A 22,245-nucleotide genomic window follows, 5' to 3' on the forward strand; every position below is an offset into this window, starting at 1 on the left:
CAGGTGAATCTGTATATATTTGCACATAATCCAGTTAAAACTGATCTGATTGAATTGTAAACAGAGTTGATAAAAGAGAAGCTTATTGTTGTAGTGCCTAATGAGAATATCGCTTATATATTAAAGAACACAGTATGTAGCAGCAATTTAAAATGCTCAGTAAACTACAGTACAAATGCACTTCTATGCTATATGGCAAACCAATATTCTCTTAAGATCTCTATAGCATAGGGACACATAGAAGGAAGTTACTTGACAAATACTTTACATATTGCCAGTTTATTTCTTTGATCAACTTTGACAACATCAACATAACTGATTCCTGAACTGATATGATATGTACTCAATGGCAATTTTTCTTTCAATTCTTCTGGTCCGCGCCGGGGAGGCTCCTTGTGGGTGCTTTCCTAACAACACTCATACCTGGAATTTACATGTTTACCGTACCACTCAGATGCAGTGCTAAGGACTAAAGCAAATCCCCCCTCCTTCTGTCATTCACCTGCATGTACCCCGGGATACCTAACTGGTCCAGGCTGAGTGTTGCTATTAAGGTAACACGGCACAAAGAAGCCTATCGTTCATCCCCAGGTGATGAAAGTGTTCAGGGAGATTTCCAGTTAATAACTTCTCATTGGAAAGATAAGTAGTGCTGTCTCTTTAAAAATGTCTGTTCAGTAGTTCACTGGAAATAATGGGTTCTTACTGTCCCTGTTTGCCTTGGCATCGCGTCACTTTCAGACCCGTGATATGAATCCCAGGCCCAGGCTGGCTGGAATCTGGATGGTTTCCAGGGCGAGGGAGGATGGGTTGAAAGGAAAGGTGACAGGAAAGATGTGTTTAGCATCCATGAGCAGCTGAGGCGAGTCTTTCCTGTCTCGTAAACGCATCTGAGATAAAAAAAAAAACAACAACAAACAGCGCGTCAGTTCTTTGTAAAGATTTCTCCCCCACCAAAAATATACCAAGAAGTCCTCAACTAATAAAGAATGTTTTTAAAACACTTCCTTTCTCTAATAAGCTGTTATCAAAAAGGTAATACACTGTTAAAATGAGATAACACAATAATAAAACACAATTTCTCTCAATAAACTGTAAAATTTTCATTCAGAAAACTGAAAAAGAAAGCTTGGGAGATCTTACCTGTATAGTACGAATAAACGATACAGAGACTCTTTCTTCAAACTCATTAACTGGAGTATACAAATTCAACACTTTGACAATCTGTGAGAATGAAATGATCAAAGTTTTTAGCATATTATCAAACACACACTGGGTACTTATAACCTGGAAAAGTAAAAGAATCTATGAATAAGTCTGTAATTCTGCTCAGGGCTGGGTTAAGGGGAGAGAGAGAGCTGGTCTAAAAGCATATTTAACTTTACTATATGAATTTTTTAAATAAGAATGTATTAATGTAATATTTGTATATTTTAAGAAGCAATATAAATTTGGAAAAACAACCAAAGTACACAAAAGAACACAACATGAAAAGGAAAAGGGTCCTGCTCAATCTTCTCAGTTTACCCAAGTGGCAACCGTTACTAGTGTCCCTTGTTTCTATCCAGCTGCTTTCTATACAGAGTGTACATATAATCTAGGTAAGATGCCTACATTATGAGACACATAAAGAACATTAAGAAAGTGCAGGAGCCAACACAGAAATAACTGGCAAAAGAAAAATGGGCTCATTTTATGCCTTTGTCTTGTCTTGTGCTGTTGCCACTGTCCTCAAATGCCTTGTCCAACACATGTGAAGCCAGCTCAGAGATGAGAGCAATGGTTGGGGGGCTTCTCACTTCCCTAAGTGTCACCCTTGCTGACTGCTACAGTGTCTCTCAGCAGGGGGAGGTGCTTCACCTGGGCAGTAGTTAGAGCACTGCACATGGAACAAATGGCTTCTGCATCGTCATCTGTCTTCTTTTTCACTTGCAAGAGCTGAGCAGCCTGAATGAGCGGTTCCAGGGTTTCCTTAGCCCCGCTATTCATCAGGTTCTTGTCGCGCAGCCATTCTTCCAGCTGACTGACATTGTACCTATGCCAAAAAGAGAGAGAGGGAGAGAATGCAAATTTACTGAATGTTGTCATAAATGTCTTAATTTTTTATGTACAGCTTTGTCAGGAATCTCAGTGAAAATGACAGGCAGTATTTTTGTTCAATTTTCTTAAATCTTACCAGCTGTGCTTAAAATTTTATTATAGCCATGAGGTTTATAATCATAATTATATAAGAGTAAATGACTAGAGGATATAATTAACTTCAATGGAAGGTAGAAATTGAGCCTTACGGCAAAAATTATGAAATAAAACTTGCTGAAAATCAAAATAGAACATCCCACATGGCCGTGTCCTTATTAAACAGCTGACCAAAAAAGGCTTTCTAGCTTCTTTTACAAGTCAGAGGAGAGAAATGATAACCTTTGAGTACCCTTTCCTCCTTCAGTCAAATTCCAGGGTAGTCAAAAAAACAAGATGTTCCCGCATAGAACTTGTGCCACAGCCCTCTTTAGGGAAGAGCCTGGGTGACAGAGTAGTGGCCTACAGAAGCTCAGGGATCGAAGAAAAGGTAAGTGCGGGCACGGGGGGAGCATGGAAGAGACAGAGACCCCAGATGTGGCAAGAGATGTAGAAATCACACAGATGCTGAGGTTTCAAGAAGTGGTCAACCAGGTGACAGTAGTTCTCACGCTAAAATGCTACATGGACACACGATCAGAACTTTGCGGTCAGGCAAATAGGAGGCAGTATGATATTACGACAGCGCCTCACTGTATGGAGAAATACATAAACAAAGCTTATAAAGACAAGTAAATTTTACAACCTGAATGAAGGCAATATCTTTTTAATGTTAACTCCAATGGATGTGTGTCAGAATGGAAAATTTGAAAAGAATGCCAAGGTTTCCTGAGATTAACTAAAGACTTATGTAGGAGAGATCCTATTTTCCTCTCTTGGTGACTATTCTGTTCTTTTTTTTTTTTTTTTTAAGATTTTATTTATTTATTTGACAGACAGAGATCACAAGTAGGCAGAGAGGCAGGCAGAGAGAGAGAGGAGGAAGCAGGCTCCCTGCGGAGAAGAGAGCCCGATGCGGGACTTGATCCCAGGACCCTGAGATCATGACCTGAGCTGAAGGCAGCGGCTTAACCCACTGAGCCACCCAGGCGCCCGGTGACTATTCTGTTTTAAACAAATGATTTGCTGGGGCCCCTGATTGGCTCAGTCAGTTAAGCATTTGTCTTTGGCTCAGGTCATGATCCCAGGATCCTAGGATCAAGCCCCAAGTTGGGCACCCTGCTCAGCAGGGAGCCTGCTTCTCTCTCTGCTGCTCCCCTACTCATACTCTATCTCTCACTAGCTCTCAAATAAATAAAATCTTCAAAAAAAATTATTTGCAAAAAAATCAATTCTATTATGATAATGGCTTATGTTGAGGGGTAGCTGGTCATAAAGCTGAGTTCACACTTTCTTAAAAGACAGAGGGGCACATTTCCAGTTAGAGATCTATTAGACATGCTCTTGCTGCCATGGTACAAAAAGGTATTTTGTCAAAATAAATTTCTAAGAGAAATCAAACATTAGAAATCTTCTTTATAAAAAATTTGGTATTTTCTTATGTACAATTAAAACAGACACAAAAGATGAGGAAGCAGCTATCTCAACTCAAAGTATTTTTTATCATCTCTCCATTCCCTCTAACAAGTCAGTGTCCTGGGGGAGCAGGGTTCCCCAGTAGTGGAGGGGAGGACCTGCTGAAAGGCACAGTCTGAAGCAGTCACTCACGAAAGTGGAGCCAGCCAGGCCAGAGAAAACAGCTCCTTGTGTGTCGTCCCTGGCTGCATAGCTGGTGGCAGCAGACCCCGCACCCTGTCTGGACACAGGGCAGGAACCGGCCTCCGCTCACCTGATCTGCATGCCTTTACTCCAGGAGCACATGTCCTTGCGCAGCAGGAGGTTGTTCAGGGTGACGGCCCCCACGATGTAGAACATTTGCTTGACCACCTGCTTGATCAGTTCAGGGTCCATGCCGTGCTGACACAGGACCGAGTGGAAGGAGTTGAGCTGCCGGAGGATGGAGTCCAGTGTGTAGGTGCCCTCATCCGCGATGCTGGAGGTTCGCTTTCTTAGCCCCGTGGGCTTCACCCCAGACACGCCCTGAATGGTTTCATGCTCCAGCATGCCGGAGACTGCAGGAGGAGTTCAAGTGTTAGAGGACGCCTGGTCCATGTGCACACACACCGGCTCATACAGGCACGCACACACTCTCACACATTCAATTTAGGAAAATGAGTATCAAGAGAGGGGATAAGAACTTTCAAAAAAAGGGCTTCCAGATTTTAAACTTTAATGAAGGAGTAATTCTTTTTTTTTTTTTTTTAAGATTTTATTTATCTATTGGACAGACAGTAGTAGTAGAAACAAGTAGGCAGAGAGGCAGGCAGAGAGAGAGGAAGGGAAGCAGGCTCCCTGCTGAGCAGAGAGCCTGATGTGGGGCTCTATCCCAGGACCCTGGGATCATGACCTGAGCCGAAGGCAGAGGCTTTAACCCACTGAGCCACCCAGGCGCCCCTGAAGGAATAATTCTTAAATGCAAAAATTTACCCATGAAATTAAGAAATCTTTTTTTTTTTTTTTAAGATTTTATTCATCCATTTGACAGAGATCACAAGTAGGCAGAGAGGCAGGCAGAGAGTGAGGAGGAAGCAGGCTCCCCGCTGAGCAGAGAGCCCGATGCGGGACTCGATCCCAGGACCCTCAGATCATGACCTGAGCTGAAAGCAGAGGCTTTAACCCACTGAGCCACCCAGGCACCCCGGAAATTAAGAAATCTTAATGGCGCATTTTCTAAAATACAAAGCAGCCCAGCTTGTATTAGCAAAAGATTGTGATTTTTTTTTTTTTTAAGATTTTATTTATTAGGGGCACCAGGGTGGCTCAGTTTTTAGGCAACTGCCTTTGGCTCTGGTCATAATCCCAGGGTCCTGGGATCAAGCCCCACATTGCGCTTCCTGCTCAGCGGGAAGCCTGCTTCTCCCTCTCCCACCACACCCTTCTTGTGTTCCTTCTCTTGCTGTGTCTCACTCTGTCAAATAAACATAAAATCTTTTTAAAAATTTTATTTATTTATTTGATAGAGAGAAAGAGAGCCAGATAACACAAGCTGGGGGAATGGCAGAGGGAGAGGCAGGCTCCCCACTGAGCAAGGAGCCTGATGTGGGACTTGATCCGAGGCCCCTGGGATCATAACCTGAGCTGAAGGCAGATGCTTACTTAACCAATTGAGCCATCCAGGCGCTCCAAGCTTGTGATACCTTGGAAGAGTTTTTGAGAAAGACACAGAGATTAGAGAGAGGAGAAGAGATTCCCCAAGGAGGTCTGAGCCCCACAGGCAAACCAAGTAGCAAGGACAGCAGGAGCCTGGGCAGTGAAGAGAAGCTTTGGGAGGGCATGGTTGTGTGGGGCTGTAAAGCTGGACCCTTCCTTGTCTGGAGCTTCCCGCAGTAGCAGAGAAGACTCGAGTTAGTGTCAGCCTCCCCTGACTTGGTCTTCTCAAATCTGGGTCATTGCTGCTCCCTCCACTGTGGCCTCACAGTGTTTGGCTTATGCCTCCTCTAGGATGGTTGTGGGAGGATCACCCCTCGCCTGGTAGCCCCTTGAGAGCAGGGCCACTCCTGGTTCATCTTTATATGTCTTATTCATTTTATAGCTCACAGTGCTAACCAGTTTCCACAGAACCTCACACTGACACAAAACTTTGGTGGTTGCTATCAGATCCCTGGGAGATGGGCATGGTGGCTTAAAGTGGGACATCTCAGAGGTAAGCTTCCTGTTTAGCCAAAAAAAAAAAAAAAATAGGCAAAAGTAGAAGAAACACTGGCTGAAATTGACCTTCTGTGCATCTGTGTCGCCTTTTACATTTGAGCTAACTGACACTGCTATGAATACACAACTGTCAGGGGACAACTGAAGAACTCACCCCAGATGTCACTTCCTGAGGGACTCACTGCCATCTCCCATGGCTTCCTCAGCCTTTCATGTTTCTGCTTGGTTAACTGTGGGTGTGCGATGGAAGACAGAATACTAAGGGCAATGACGAGGTTGTAGAAATGTGGAAAACATGTGTGGGAAAAGAAAGGGTGGCTGGGAGTAGTCTTAAAAAGCTGCTGATAGGGACGCATGGGTGGCTCAGTTGGTTGGACAACTGCCTTCGGCTCGGGTCATGATATCGGAGTCCTGGGATCGAGTCCCGCATTGGGCTCCCAGCTCCACGGGGAGTCTGCTTCTCTCTCTGCCCTTCTCCTCACTCATGCTCTCTCTCCCTGTCTCTCTCTCAAATAAATAAATAAAAATCTTTAAAAAAATAATAAAGAAAAGCTGCTGATAGGGGTGCCTGGGTGGCTTAGTCAGTTAAGTGTCTGCCTTGGACTCAGGTCATGATCCCAGGGTCCTGGGATCGAGTCCCGCATGGGGCTCCATGCTCATTGGGGAGCTTATTTCTCCCTCTCCCTCTGCATCTCCCCTCTGCTTGTGTTCTCTCACTCTGTCTCCCTCTCACCGTTAAATAAGTGAAATATTAAAAAAAAAAAAAAGCTGCTGATAATTTGCCCAAAGATAAGAGTTTGATAACTTAAAACAAATTTAATTCAGTTCATTCAAAATTAACAGCCTGCAACTTATATATGCCTCCTAATTTCTACTTCATATATGCTACACATTCCAAGGGAATGTATGTTTGTAGTACACCCAGACAGAGTACACACATATAAAGAGAGGTACACTAGTTAAGTACACATATACAGAAACACCACTGTGCACACTCCAGTCACTTATCAGTGAGAGACCACTACTTTAAACAAAACTGCCTTTGACAATTCCACAGGGGCCTTGAGATTGAGCATCTGAGACCTATTCTTGTGGCCCGAGCCCTCTGACTGGAGCCTAATAGCCAAAGTGCAAACCCTCCCTGGCCTCCTGTGTTTTAAGTGGACCCCAAGGAGGCCCTGGGTTGCAGTTTCTTAGGCCAAAGTTTAAAGTGCTTTTGAAAAGTGGACAAGATATGTATATATCGCTGGGTCTAGAGCAGAGCCCAGTCTCAAGGGACAGGCACCACCCAGTGGGGAGATTGACTAGATCCTGTCGCCTCAGTCACGTGGAAGCAGTAATTTTGACATATCCCAGTTAGTCACAGCTGAGGTTCCAGCATGACTCAGCTAAGTTCAGGATTGAGTCTTACTGCTTTATGCTCTTTGTGTGAAGACAGGCCTCCAAACAAGTGTGGCCGCTAGGCCAGAGAGACCTCGACATCAACCCTGCCCTCGCCTTACCGATCATGGGCTGAAGGATATTCTCTAACACCCGCACAAGTTGCTGGTAGATCTGAATAGCCAAGTCACTTAGCACCTGCCGGTACTCTGCCAGGTCAAAATTGGTGAGGCAGTGTTCGTTCTGGCGAGATGTGTTGTGTTTCATAAAGCCCTAGAATCAGAAAGCAAAGTTACTGACACCAATGAAAGAAAATGCCTCTTCTAACACCTCTGTTTGATCAGATTCCCCTTCTGTCCTCTCTCTGAAGAGTTTCCACCTGTTCCACTCTCGAAGGCCACAGAGTCATTCTCAAATGCTCTGTGTGTTTGTTTCCATCGTATTCTCCCGCCACTTATTAGCTTTTGAGTAATATCTACACTTGGCAAGCTAGAGGTTAACCCTTTTCAATAACCATGTCAGTGAAACAAAATGGGGGAACTTAATTAGAAAAAAATTAATGACTGTTTTTACTTATGATGCAACACATTTACTGCCAAACAATGAATTATCTAAAGTACTAACCTCTTAACTTCAGTTCTGTTAAACAGAGTCCTATTTGTAAATACTGCACCCGAAGGGCATACATAATCTTTTTAAAACAGACCAATTTCTACTGAGATCGGTGAATAAATAAAAAATTTCCCTTTATTATGTTTCATGGTGACCATATATGATTTCCAGTCCAAGCATAGAATGGAATTTTTTGGTGGTATTAGTTAAAATGGAAAACCAACTGTACAGGCATGTAATGTGTCAAACATTGCCTGCTTGATAAACTCCACCTGAAGTCGAGCCTCCCTACAGACTACCTGACAACACAGTCTAGAAATGGGGACTGACAGGACAGCTGATGGCCCCTCAGAGGAATTCTAGTCTATCTGTCCCACCTTCCCAGGGGCTGTATCTTACTCGTATTTATGTTTTCCATAATTTTCCAGGACAACCCTCTGCTCTAGCCTCTGGGTGCCCAGAAAATACTACTGGTCAGCTTCTCCACCTGCACTCCAGGCAAAAAATGGAAGGCATGGACAGCAGTGGGTAGGGGCACAGGCTGCAGAGGCTGACGGCTCCAGAGCCCCAGCTCTGCTCCTTCTGACTAAGAGGATCTGGGCAAGTTGATGAACATCACCAAACTTCAGTTTTCTTATCTGTAAAACTGGGTTGTAATTCCTACCTCACAGAGATGCTGTAAGAATTAAGTAACAAGAGTGTATAGAAGTGCTGTCTGATATATACTCAGTAGACCTTAATAAAGAATAATTATTAATATATCACATAGTTTTTAAGTCTATCAAACACCTGATGAACATATCACTGCAAATAAAAACAGAACATTTTTGGATCAATCTAAAGAAATATGCTTCAGTTTGATCACCTTTTATGTACTATGGAAAGCCAAAATTGATGAATTTCTTTAAATTGTTTACTATTTCTCATATCAGTCCCTGAAAAGTCCACTTTCCGCATACTGACAAGAGGTTTCACTGTTCATTAACAATTCATTAACTAATGCTCATTTTATTTCGGCTATGCTTTCTCATAATACAAACTCTCAGAGGAAGAAACTATGTTGCTCTCCAATTCACTGTTTCATAAACAATGAACATCAAACAAAGCTATGAGCTTCCAACCTACCTCTGAATGCAGGTTTCTAAATTAAAAACTGGGGGGCGCCTGGCTGGCTCAGTAGGTTAAGCATTTGCCTTCAGCTTGGGTCATGATCTCAAGGTCCTAGGATGGAGTCTTATGTTGGGCTCTCTGGTCAACAGGAAGACTGCTTTTCCCTCTTTCTCTGCCCCTTCCACTGCTCATGCTTTCTCTCTCTCACTTGCTCTCTTTCTCTCAAATAAATAAAATCTTTAAATTAACAAATGGTTAAATGTTCATGCTTTTAAATTTTTCCTTAAAGAGGGTAGACGAAAGTACATCATGCGGGTTTTGTAATTAAGGTTTCCTCACCTCTTCCCCACTGTACTGCTTCAAACAGTGCAAAAATCGGCATGTGTTAGAGAGCCAGAAGGAGACAGTTTCGAAATCATCACCTCTTTTCTGAAAGAGAGAAAAAGAGAGAAAAAATTCACTTTTCCTTATGGAAATAGCAACCTGAAAGTAAGCAGACACCAGAAGGCCCACTTTTTTCAGTTACATGATAATTACAAAAATAAATCACATTGCAATTGTAAATCTTACATCATTGCTAGAAAATTTCAACCCTGTGTTTGTTGTTTGGTTGTTATTTTGCTCGGCATCTATTTTCTTGCCATTAGAAAAGGATGCCCACTTAGGTGATGTTAGTTTAGCAGTCCCTTTCAGCAGTTACATGGAGTTAAAAAATTCATCATACCACAGCTTACCCCAACTCACTTCCCTCAGGATCAGGGTATCAGAAAGGTCTGAAAGCACAAAGGGATGCCCCAGACTATGAAGTGCTGAAACCCAGACTAGGTTACAAATTTGGTCAACAATAAGATACAACTCCTGAGCAGAGACTGAGAAATGGGGTAGAGGGAGTCCTGTGCAGAATAGGAGAGAGGGGAAGCTGAATGGCTCTACAGCCGGACTGGGTCTAACAACCAGCTGCTAAATCAGAACAGGGAATTGAGGTAAATACACTTCAGTTCAAAACTGGGACGGGAGACAAACTCACATCAATTTTGAATGGCATCAAAAGAGTGCTATATGTGAGTACCCACTCTTTTTAAATTTTTAAACAATTTGGTATAATAAATAGTCAAACTAGATAAATATCTTTATGCAATTAAGATAAGAGGGTGAAAATATGATTCGGTTTTGCTGTGTTTGTAAGACTTAGAAATTAGTAAAACTTGCAGGCTAAATGCACTATAGCAACTGGAGGTGGGCAGTGATAGCGGCTGCACAACAACGTGAACACACTTAATGCCACAGAACAGTGCACTGAAAAATGGCTAAGTGGTAAATTTTATGTCTCGTATATTTTACCACAATTAAAACAAAACAGTGCATGAAAGACACCTTAGATGTGAGAGCATCCAGTGGCTATGTTAACTAGCCACTTATCTTAATTCTGAAGGTTTTCATCCAACTTCAGTTAGATAATCAGAAAGCAAAGTACTTGGAGCACAGTCTCTTAGCTCCTCACAGAAACACGTGAGTTAAAGTTAAGTATAATGTTCACTGTCTTTCTAGAGAGGCAAGAGGATTATGCAAGGTGACTCGGTGATTACTGAGTTAGGCAGGGCTTTCTGCTCTATTACTTAATTCCGCTGCCTTTCCCAAGTCTTTCCTCTCTGCTTAGTATCTGTGTGTTGCTTCTCACGTGGAACCAGGCATTTCAGGGAACAAGGAAATTATAGGGTGAGCTGAAGAATAACAGGAAGAAAAGTTGGAAGAAATATTTTAATGTTTTATCAGAAATCTTCTTTATGAATGACCCATGTCGTATTGAACTTTTTCAAAACCATTTTAACTAGAGCATCATACTAGGACCACACTAAATATTTTTAATTTACTTGTAAGATCTCAAAACAGACTATTTCTGTTTATGAACATTTAATTTACTGGGCAACTTAATGCAATTACATTAAATTAATTTTGATTACTCATCAACCTGTGCTCCATTGTACATGAAGGCATATAGACATGTTGCAAGAAAGACTGTTTCCTATAGTGGAAGTTACCAATGAAGACTGGAAAGTGTTCATATCGGGCAACTTATCCCCAATCGAAGGAAGGAAAAGACCTTGGTGCAGATTCTGTCGTCGTTAATGTTCACTAGGAGAATTTTATTGAACATGAACTGACCTTTAATACTTTTTTGATGCTGTTAATTGTTGATGTTAGCAACGACCTTACTTTCTGATCATCATTCAGATAGTCAGCATGTCGGACACACATGAACAGGATATACGCTGGTAACCCTGGAATCAAGTTGACTGCCACACCACGTGGCTTCAGTTCTGAAAGGAAATGATGAAAAATAATCTTATATAACATTGAAAGTCTTCGTGAGGAAAGCTTTGTGAGATATCAAAGCACAGTTCTCATGAAAGAATTCAATCATTCATGATTAAGAGATCATATTTAAAAAGTATATTTTAATAGTTCATCAAGTAGAGAAATTGTTAAGGGTGGGACATGCAAATCTTAGAACTTCCAAATTTGTATCTCTCGCCCTGGTTTCTCCCTTGAACTCCAGTTCCGTGTATCAACTGCCTTCTTGACACCTCTGCTTACGCATGTCAAACGGAGTCCATCCCAAATAAAACCAATGATTCCCGGTGGAACCTGACCTTCTGGGAGTTGTGCCCCTCTCAGGAAATAGGCTGTTCCAGACTTCCGGTTTCTTGGGTTATATGCTTTGTTAATATTTTGAATCCTTTGTTTTCTCACACCACACATCTAATCCAACAATAAATCCTGTTGGCTCTACCTATAAAACACACCCAGAAACTTACTTACTTTACTAGCTACCTTACAATAGGCCACCATCATCTTCTCTTGGGCTGTGGTGATGGCTTCCAGACTTGCCTCCCTGATTCATCCCCTGTTCTCCAGTAGTACCTTTTTCACACAATGATCAGAGTAACTCTATACACAAATGCCACTCTTATTCTGAAAATCTTCCAAGTAGCTTCTCTTCTCAGTCATTTATAAAATAAAAAATCTTCACTATGATCTGTGTGGTCTGGCCCTGTTCCCCTTCCCCACCTCACTGTGCTCTAGTAACATTTCTCCCTCTCATCCTAATTGCAAGAAGACATTCATCTAATTGAATTCAACATGAGTCTTCTTGCTGTTGGTTGAACATGTCAGGCATGCTCCCACCCCAGGGCCTATGTACTTACTGTTTTCTGCCTGAAACGTTCTTTCCTCAGATATCAGTATGACTTGTTTCCTTACTTCCTTTGATCTCTGTCCAAAGATTACCTTATGGAAGAGAACTTTCCTGACAACTTCATATAAACTAGTATACTTGCCTTTACTCTTTATCATTTGACCCCATACTATATATATATATTTTCTCTATTCTCCCCAAGTCCCCAATGTAAGACCTTTGAGAATAGGGATTATGAAACTTTATTCATTACCCAGTACCTAGAAAATGCTTAGCATTTGGTACAAGCTCACTAAATGTTTATTGAATTAATGAGTCTTTGTTAACTCTATGCTTAAAAACCACTGGCTTCTTAACATTTTTACTAAATGAAGATCATGTTAAAACTTCAGTGCCTTTGTACCTATGTATAATACTGAGCTTAATGCCATGAACCCTGGGAACATTAAATCAGGCATAACTGCCAATCACATTGCTGTCAGCCCACACCTGCCAGGAGGAATGCTATGCAAAGGCTGAACAGAGAGGTTTTCCCCTTTTTTAGTTCACAGCTTTTAGGCTGTGTGCACTCTTAACTCCCACTTTCCCTTAAAGAGTCTTCTGGCAGAATCAACAAGCTTATACCCCACCTTAAGCCAAAACTGCTCTAAAATGCTTCTTCCATGTCCATTTCATTAGCCCAGTCTTCTCCTTCCATGGCTAGAATCTTTCCCTTAATTCTTTTGTTTCTTTCCTATTACCAAAATGCTGTACTTAATATAGTTAGTTGTGAAAGGAAGCAAGGAAAAAAATGAAACTCAGGAAGTTAAATGGCCCAGAACTGTGGCGTTCAACTGTGGCTACACTTTAGAATCCTCTGAAAGACTTTTCTTTTTTTTATTGTGTTATGTTAGTCACCATAAAATACACCATTAGTTTTTGATGCAGTGTTCCAAGATAAAAAAAATATATGTGGGGATACCTGGGTGGCTCAGTTGTTAAGTGTTTGCCTTCAGCTGAGGTCATGAACTCAGGGTCCTGCTCAACGTGAAGCCTGCTTCTCCCTCTCTCACTCCCCCTGCTTGTGTTCCCTTGTGTGTGTGTTCGTGTGTGTGTTTTTTGTTTGTTTTTTTGTTTTGATGTGGCCAGGCTCTTCCCTCTAGAGATTCTGAGGTAACGAGTCTATGATAGGGATGATACATGAATACTTCTTAAAAGCTTCTCCAGATATTCTAATCTGTAGCCAGAGCTAAGAAGGCCTGGACTCAAAGGACCTTATAGGTAGATCCTAGGCAAGTCTCCCCGAAGTTTGACTGATAATGCATGACACGGTCAGGATGTTACTCCAACAGGATAATGCACAGTCTGCAATGATGATGCAATTAACCAATGTTGAATATTTAAAAAATTAGTGACTAGTCTTTTCCATTAATGACACATGTACCAGAAAGACATTCTATCCCATGCAGAAAATACTTGCCCAAAATCAGGTTCTTAACAAGCTTTTGTTCATCCTCCTTCTTGTATTCCAGCATTCCTTGGAAATCCTTTTCTTTCCTGGGAATGTTGACTGGACGGATGGGTTCATCAATGATCTGTCCTGGTGATATGTTCTCCATCTGGCCCACTTAATGAGAAACAAAAAGAAGAAAATGTTTTCCAGGCAGAAAAGATACAAGGATTCTACATTCCAGGAATTTTAAATGAATTCTTTAACAACAGATCTTGCCATATTTGCCACTTAATTATTTCCTCTTTAAATATTCTTTTCTGCTAAAATTAGGTGGGTAGATGGCAAAATTATATGGTAATGTCAGTCCAACAGCCACTAGTACTTGGTTATTATCAACATCAAAGAACCTTACTTGATTCAAAACCTTTTTTTTTGTAATAAAGTTTACTTTGTAATAAGATTAAATGTCCCAAAGTAAGCAGTTTAACTTTTTAGTTAACTCATCAGTACCATCATAATGGTTAAAGATATTAAGACTTTAAGTCAAAGAAGGGTGAAAAGACCTAGTATTCTACAAAGAGGCAGCAAGAGCATCAAAGATTCCCTCTCACATTTAGCTCTATGAATCCAGTCATTAAAGAAAAATAACATTTACTTCAAATGCATCATTGCAATCAGTTCAAACCACATCAAGAGAGCTGGCAGAATGGTATTTCTTTGCACTACTTGATGCGAACTGCATCATTTTTCACAGAAGCCTCATGAGGCAAAAACCTAGCTTTCTTTCCTCTGCTACCCTTATTCCCAAAGAAATCTCGAGCAGATAAAACACTTCTGTTTAATATGATTCCCTAAATATTATTCTGTTTTTTGCTTGTTTGTTTTTAGTCAAATGCTACACATCTTACCATGAAGTTGTAACCATTAAAGTACAACCACTGGTTAATGGCCCTTTCAGATGATAAAAATGGTCACTATGTTAATGGTAAGTGCTAGAGAAGAGTTATGCTAAGGAGTAAAAGAAAAAGGTCTCAAATTTCATTGCAAAATTGAGAAGTAAATGGGAACTGCAAGGGGAGGGAAAGGACACAGTCATTTTGGTGTTTGTGGAAATATATGCTAATAAGCAGGGTTTTTTATTTTTTCATCTGTAGGGAGGGGCAGTTAAGAAATCTATTTAGCGATAGACTGAGTTGAATCTGTTATCAAACAAACAATGCAGATCAGAAGCATTAGAATGTTTAACTCCTTGCTGATTCTCCAAGGTATCAGTAGTACTTCCTGTCACTCTGGGCAATTGCCTGTGTTAGTTGTGGGAAGCCAGTTCCACAGAACAAGGTTATCACGGAGAACACCAATACCTGCCAGTGTTCTTGCTTATGTGGCCGAGAGACAGCCTAGTGACACACTCGTCCACCTCAGGCTGCAGCATCACACACCAGGATTATCAGCGCGGAATATCACCACCATCCGTCAACAGTATTATCTAAAGAGTGACCATATTATGACTGGACAAGTCAGGGCTGTGGCATCTAGTGCTTCGTGTGCATGGTAAAATGTACGTCTCTATACAGGAGACAGGAGATTCAAGCCATTTAGTGTTATACTGATTACTTCTGGAGTCGGTTTATACATAACAGCATGGGGGTCTCAGAATCAGCCCATGGTGGCATCTGCCACTTGTCAAGTATAAGAGAGTAAAGTCCCTGCCCTCTGTGGTACTAGTTGTTCTGAGGCACAGAAACGATTCTGTGAGGGGAAACAGATTCAATATATTACGTTTAACAATAAACGTACGCATTTGGGCTCTATCTAACCCCAAGAGAATGTTTTAAGCCTACTGATTTCATCCACTGATAGAGATACCATTATTTTACAGAACACTAAAGAAGGAAAAACATTGCCAGTTAAACTGCAACTCGTCAACAGTCTTTGAAAGACACAACCTAATTTAAGATGTTAAAATGTAAAAATTGAGTACCTCAGAATTTATGAAATATGGTAAATATTTTTACTAGGAGATTTTCCTTATTAAAAGAAAGCTTCAGGGGCACCTGGGTGGCTCAGTGGATTAAGCCTCTGCCTTCAGCTCAGGTCATGATCTCAGGGTCCTGGGATCGAGTCCCACATTAGGCTCTCTGCTCGGCGGGGAGCCTGCTTCCCTCTCTCTCTCTGCCTGCCTCTGTCTACTTGTGAACTCCCTTTCTCTGTCAAATAAACAAATAAAATCTTTAAAATAAATAGATAAATAAGTAAATAAAAGAAAGCTTCACTTTCTTTTTGCAAAAATCTCCAATCTAGATATTTTTGGTTCTGTACAAAAACATCAGAGACAAAAATTGCCCTACTTTCATTAAAATTTTCTCTCGCCTTTGAATTCTCCTCAGAGATGTGAGTCTTTACAAAAATTCATAAACAAAATATGGATGTCAGCTCAACACGACCTTGATTTTATGTAGCAAGCCATCTACTAATTAAAATAAAATGTCAACCTTCATGTATGCAGCATCAGGAAAATATAAGGCCTGAAAGAAAGAACCCAGGACCACATTCCAGTTTTCAAAGACTAGTAAGACCTTCGGGATCATTTGGTCCAATGCTACGTCTAATGCATGTTTTCTTCTAGAAAGACCTGAAGCAATCCCTATTTTCATTTTCTGGATTCTTTATACTTGAGGGGAAAATATTCCTGAAATTTTTTGTCCTGGAAAAGGAAGGGAAGTTGGACAACTTTTTAAAATTTATTTTTCCTCACTTTGGAACCAGAAAGTTCTTGATTCCAGGTTTAATAGAGACAGTAGACTAAATTTGTGTAAGTCAAGAGGTTATGTTGGAAACTATGACACAAAAGAGAGAAGCCAGTGATCCTTGAAGGCATGGGCTCTAGTTCCAGTTTGGCTACTTAGGAACTGAGACTTTGGCAGTCACTGATGGTTTCTGGGCCTCTGTTTTTTACTCCCACGAAATAATTAACTGATTTCTAGAATTCTTTTAGGTCTAAATTCCCTGACTCTTTGAAAGTTGAGATGCAACACCCACTCCTGGGTTAAAATATAGCACAAAGCAGATCAAATTTTGAAACACTCTCCATTTCACTTTATAACTTCTGCTAAAAATGATGTATGTTGGCGTTTTAAAAACAGGCTTCATTGGTTTCTTTTTTAAAAAAGTCTCCTTAAGTAAGGGTAGCCCATAGGAGGAGGCAAGAATCTTGCCATTTTAAACCAGAATAATGTAAAGTATGTTATATTTAGAGAAAGATGCAAGAAAACTTTTAGTTCTTAAAAGGTACTTTTGTTGTGGAAAGTTCCCTGTTTTTTCTGTATAGTGGAGGATATAGAAATAGTAAGAGAAAATATTAGAAGAGCTTGTTTTTATTTTATTTATTTCATTTTATTTAAATATTTTATTTATTTGACAGAGAGAGCCCAAGCAGGCTCCCCCCTGAGCAAGGAGCCTGGTGCTGGGCTCCATCCCTGGACTTTGGGATCATGACCCAACAAAGGCAGACGCCAAACAGACTGTGCCACCCAGGCGCCTCGAGCTTGTTGCCTTTAGTCTCTAATTTGGAGGAGGAGGACTCAGCATGAGCCCAAGTCATATACATCTATTTCATTTTATTCTTTAGATACATATAATTTAACTTGAAATATAACTTTTCTTAAGAATATGGTGTCTTTTTGTTTAACCTATGAAGGGCCTTCTCAAATGCTACTTATAGGTTTGAGAACACAGCCGGCAGGGTAGTTTAACTAATGAGATAGATTTCTGATGGAAAATGGCTTAAATTGCTGACATTTTGAAATATTGTAACCTATCTCAATTAAAATATACATATTAAAGAAAGCTGAATAAAAACTTAAAATAATAAGTGGCTTTGCTATTAGCCAAATTTTACTAATGTATTAGAAAAAATCATTAGAAGTTTAGGGACGCCTGGGTGGCTCAGTTGGTTAAGCGGCTGCCTTCAGCTCAGGTCATGATCCCAGCGTCCTGGGATTGAGTCCAACATCGGGCTCCTTGCTCCGCGGGGGGCCTGCTTCTCCCTCTGACTCTGCCTTCCACTCTGTCTGCCTGTGCTCACTCTCGCTCGCTCTCTCTCTGACAAATAAATAAAAAAAAAAAAAAGAAGTTTAAAAAATAATCTACTAATTAATATCCTTAAAATCAGTTCATTCAGGCTAATTATCTGTTGTCTAATTATCCTCTCATGACATAATTAAGAGCAGGGTTAAGAGCAGAAATGTTTTCCAAATAAATTTTTTTTAAAGTTTTGTTCATAGGCATTATAGTCCATGTGTGAGTGATTTGGAGGTTCAAAATTTTAGTGTAATGTATGAGTCATGTAATATTAAAGGTTTATAAATAAATTATGACTGCAAAGTAACCTGTCTGACTTCTAAACAAATATTTCAGCATTTGTACAACCAAAAGGGTATTATCCTCTTCAAAGTAAACATCTATGTTGCCATTCTAAATATTTTGGGAACTTACTTATTCATTCAACAAACATTTAATGAATGATTATGATAGATCAGACACTATACTAGGTGCTCCTAGGTGCTATGAAAATAAGGGAAAATAAAAGGCAGTCCCCTATGCTCAGGAAGCTCATCTCCATAGAGAAAGCCAGTGATTCAAACAGAAAAATTACTGAAAGTGTGACAGTGAAAACCACAAAAAAAGTGAGCCATTGTGGTACACAGAGGCCAGAGCCATCAAGCCTGTCTGGGTGATCAGGAGAGGCTGCTCTTGAGAATGTGACATATGGCTTTGGTCCCAAAGGATGAACAGGACTTCACCAAGAGAAGCAGAAAGACCAAACAGCAAGGACAGTTATGAGAGACCTGGCATGTTGCAAGAATGAAAACCACACAGAGTTAACATGGGAGACCCTTCTAAACATTCCAGACTACTCTGAGTGACTTTGAGAGAACAGCGGGGTAGTCAGACCGCACAGTATCCCTTTTGATCAAAACTGCACAGGTTGAAGGCAATTCCAAAGAGGATCTCTAAGTCTCTTGAACAAAGAATATTGTTGGACTAAGCTTAAAAGCTGGCTTTATCTCCATTCACTGCTATACCCCTAGCATCTAGGTATATAGTGAAGGAACACACTAATCTAAAAGACAAGATTCATTTGTATACAATAACAATTGATATTTGATCATTTTTTTCAAGGTGTTTTCCCATCATCATATATAAATCATGAAATGTTAAAAAAATCTTATTTCTTTATAATCATAATTCATTTTTTCTTGTTTCTCTTTTTTCTCCATTAGATTTTTTGAAGACACAGACTTTGTCTTGCTCACGATAGCATCCTTAATACTAACTTTAATTATAATAATAGTTAAGTTGTATATAGTATTTACTATGTGTCAGGAAATACACTAAACACTTTACACTCATTCATTCATTTCCTCCTTACAAACTGTCAGGTAAACATCATTTAACATTGATCATTCCCATTTAACAAGTAGGGAAATGGAAGCATAGAGAGGTTCGGTAACTTGACCAATACCAGATGACTAATAGAAGAGCTGGGAGTTGAAGCCAAGAACCTTGGTTCCAGAATCCAAGTGCTTAACCTCTGTGTTATACTGCCAAGCACAGCATCTAGCACATAGAAGATCGTCATTAGAATCTTGTTGAGTAAATTTTCTCTCTTCGCAAAGAACATTTTTCCCTCCTTAACAATGGAAATTTCCACTCCACAGAGGTCAGGTTTGCCGTTATCATCATAATATTTGCATGCACACCTGTCAGACCACTGGTATAGACAACAAAATCAAGATTTGGCAATTGTTACAAAAACATGTTGAAATACCTTCTAGTTCACCAATTTTTTTGGCAAATACTTTCAGTTGTTTTTTCAGTTTCCGAACAGTCTTATCTTGTTTTTCAAGTTGTTCCATTAGATCCTAAAGATTAAAATGAGAAATAAAACAGAAAAATCAAAATGGGCCTTCTAAAATGCACAGAGGGAAAGCAGACACAAAATCACAAGCACAAGGCTGTTAGTTTTACATAAAAGCTCCAGAAATGCTCACTGGTGGAGCCACCACCTGGCTAAAATTGGCAGGCATGGAAACGCAGCTACAATAAAAGCCAAATGTTAAAATACACACTACAATAAATCTTTTACAGCGTGATGGATAGCGGTCTCGCTGGGGAGTCTTTTTCTATGTGGGTAAAACAATTAAATGCTCATAAAATGTACTGATCTTTAGTAAAATGCTTTCTCTCAAGGGGGAGGAGGCAAAATAAATTTTGATAGATGCTCAAAAAGTTCCGTGAGAAGTTTTAAGGATGGCTGAACTTAGGTTGGGTGTTTTGACTGACACCCGTGTGGGAGACCCACCCTTTGGAGAGGCTGACATGAGTCCTATAACTTAAGAGCCTTGGAGAATTAAAAGGTAACTTGAAAAAATAACCACCAAGAAAGGATAAAGAGTGATCTGCTGACCTACATCCAAGTGGCAGGTAGCATAACACACCCATAAAAATTCACAGGCGACAAAATTTTTTCTTATAGAGGAAAAAGAGGGCAATTCCAAATGCTATATATGAAAAAAAAAAAAAAAAAGAAAGAAAGAAAGAACCCAGTACATTCAATGGGAGAGGGTTTAAAAAAAGTCTGTAATGACTGGCTATTTAATCAAGAATTCTCAAATCACAGGCAGTGTTAAGAGATCAATAAATAAGAAGAGAGTGGGTAACAGCAGACTCCTAGCTCAGGAGAGAAGTCAGTCAGTGCTGCCTGTATGTGGTCATTATCCGCGCTGTGGTGAAGGAGAGCATCTGCAAACACAAATAATCATTCACTTTCCAGTCCAGACAGCGCAGAATTAGATACTGGACCAAAGAGAAGAGCTGCTAACATTTCAGAGGGTTCAATAGAGCTTCTGGGATTTGACTTTGTTTTTCAAATCCCATTTTGCTTCCATCACACTGTAAGCCTCGTATTAATAACAAACCCGACGCGACAGTGGACACAGGACACTGACAGAGGTGACACCACCGGCTATAAGACTGCTGTGGGGAGAAACAGGTCTCGTGAAAGTGTTTGAAGAGATTCCTGAGGAGGGGTGGGCAGCAGGGTGCTCTTCAGTAAGAGAGGCTATAGGTAGCGAGGGAGACAACAGAAATGCACTCTGAGTTTACATACAATCATCCGTTTGTAAAGTGAAATCCGATAGGACTGATACTTCTTAGGGTCATCTGCATATAATTCCTCAAAATACTGAAAAAACAGGCACAACGGATATTTGTTTTTCTCTGTGTCTCTGAGGGGAATGTGACCTCTCAGCAAAATCAATTTAAAAATATTTTACAACACAAATAATGACAGTAGATGTACTCAAAAGGCTGATTTGTCATTGGCCACTGCCTTCTGATCTTTCCAGGACAGAGGATTTGAATTCTATATGAATACACACATACACATATATTTTCATGTGCTCAGAGGCTGTGGCTCAGGCGCCATCAGTTAGCCAGTTAAACAGAGCAACGGCCCATATTCCTCCAAGAAAGCTGGTTATTTCACTCCTTGGATCTGCTCACAAGTTGCTGTACTTTTTTTTCTGCAGCTAGCAGCAGTGACAAGGGTGAGAAAGGCAAATAAAATGGAAGTGAGAATCAGGGCAATGTTGGCACTCTTGCCTGAAGTTGGCAAGGCTGGTGAGAAGCTGTGTGTCTTCCTTCCCTCAAGGCAGCATGGGGGAGGCCTGTGGAGCATGTTCACATGTGGAGGAAGAAAGGCCATCTTCATGTTTATGTCAGGAAGTAGGTGGGTATGTGGGTTATGCAGGGTAGAGTTTCCAAAAATACTAAGCGTGGGTCCATTGGGCTTTACTATTCTGCTCAAGTGTTTCCTAAAGAGATGCACAATTAAGACCGAGAAACTATATAATGGTTTTGAAAATTGGATTATTCCCTATACTTAACTTTGAAACCACTCTCCAGAATTAGTAGTCGGGGAGGTATGGGAAGCAGCTGACCTGCAGAGGGTTTTCTAAAACTCAGAGAAACTTATGAACGACACTCTACCCCACAGAATCTAAGAGCTTAATTTACTGTCGTATTAGCTATGAAAAACTGCCAAGAAAATTAATACTGCAGACAAGGTTGCAAAAGAAATGATTAATTGACTTAGCAAAACAATTGGGAATTTGCCATCCAGAAGCATCTCGATTTCACAGTTTCGCCTTCTATTTTAGAACAGTCATTTATAAGCACAGAATTTATACACTGATCAATTATTATAATTCAGTATATTTATCAATTCTCAGGCAATAAAGCACTGTTAGTTTAACTTAAGCAACAATATACTTGAGAGTAATAAAATGACATTTCAAAAATATTCCATGATTCAAAACATTTTCCCCCACAAATTAGTGGTATTTCAGTCACTTTGGAAAGAATCTAACACTTGTCCTCACGTGCTTCTCCCATTTCCACAATGAACCCCCACATAGCAAGCTGCCTTCAGAGGGACAGACAGTGAAAAAGAAAACTTTGGGGCTTTACATCTAATTAATACAAAAGGTGGTTGAAGAGATGACACTAGTAAATGATCACTAATGGAGTTAATTATAGTAACTCAGACTGTTAAATCTTCAGGGAAAATCCAAACTGCTTTATTAAAGTTCATTAAAACCCTGAATTAAAAAAACAAAACAAAACAACT

The 22,245-nt window shown here is 40.3% G+C and overlaps 1 protein-coding gene across 8 annotated transcripts in view; it reads right to left on the reverse strand.

The window, feature by feature from the left end:
* Positions 1 to 260: 260 nt before the first annotated feature.
* The window catches only part of MYO5A (myosin VA), a 189,742-nt gene continuing 167,757 nt past the window's right edge, over positions 261 to 22,245 (reverse strand). For 4 of the 8 annotated variants that reach the window (XM_045067909.1, XM_045067906.1, XM_045067911.1 and 1 more), the window contains 10 exons: positions 20,725 to 20,799; positions 19,384 to 19,477; positions 13,581 to 13,727; positions 11,089 to 11,243; positions 9,265 to 9,354; positions 7,326 to 7,476; positions 3,905 to 4,187; positions 1,861 to 2,035; positions 1,144 to 1,224; positions 261 to 890 (listed from right to left, as the gene is read on the reverse strand). In XM_045067909.1, the coding sequence (XP_044923844.1) occupies positions 738 to 890; positions 1,144 to 1,224; positions 1,861 to 2,035; positions 3,905 to 4,187; positions 7,326 to 7,476; positions 9,265 to 9,354; positions 11,089 to 11,243; positions 13,581 to 13,727; positions 19,384 to 19,477; positions 20,725 to 20,799 (1,404 nt within the window). In that variant the 3' untranslated portion in view covers positions 261 to 737. The remainder of the gene's footprint in view (positions 891 to 1,143; positions 1,225 to 1,860; positions 2,036 to 3,904; positions 4,188 to 7,325; positions 7,477 to 9,264; positions 9,355 to 11,088; positions 11,244 to 13,580; positions 13,728 to 19,383; positions 19,478 to 20,724; positions 20,800 to 22,245) is intronic. The other 4 variants (XM_045067912.1, XM_045067908.1, XM_045067913.1 and 1 more) reach the window with 1 other exon arrangement.

The sequence above is a fragment of the Mustela putorius genome, unplaced genomic scaffold (assembly GCF_011764305.1).
Source record: "Mustela putorius furo isolate JIRA1106 unplaced genomic scaffold, ASM1176430v1.1 tig00003898_pilon_pilon_pilon, whole genome shotgun sequence".
In the NCBI taxonomy this organism is placed as follows: domain Eukaryota; kingdom Metazoa; phylum Chordata; class Mammalia; order Carnivora; family Mustelidae; genus Mustela; species Mustela putorius.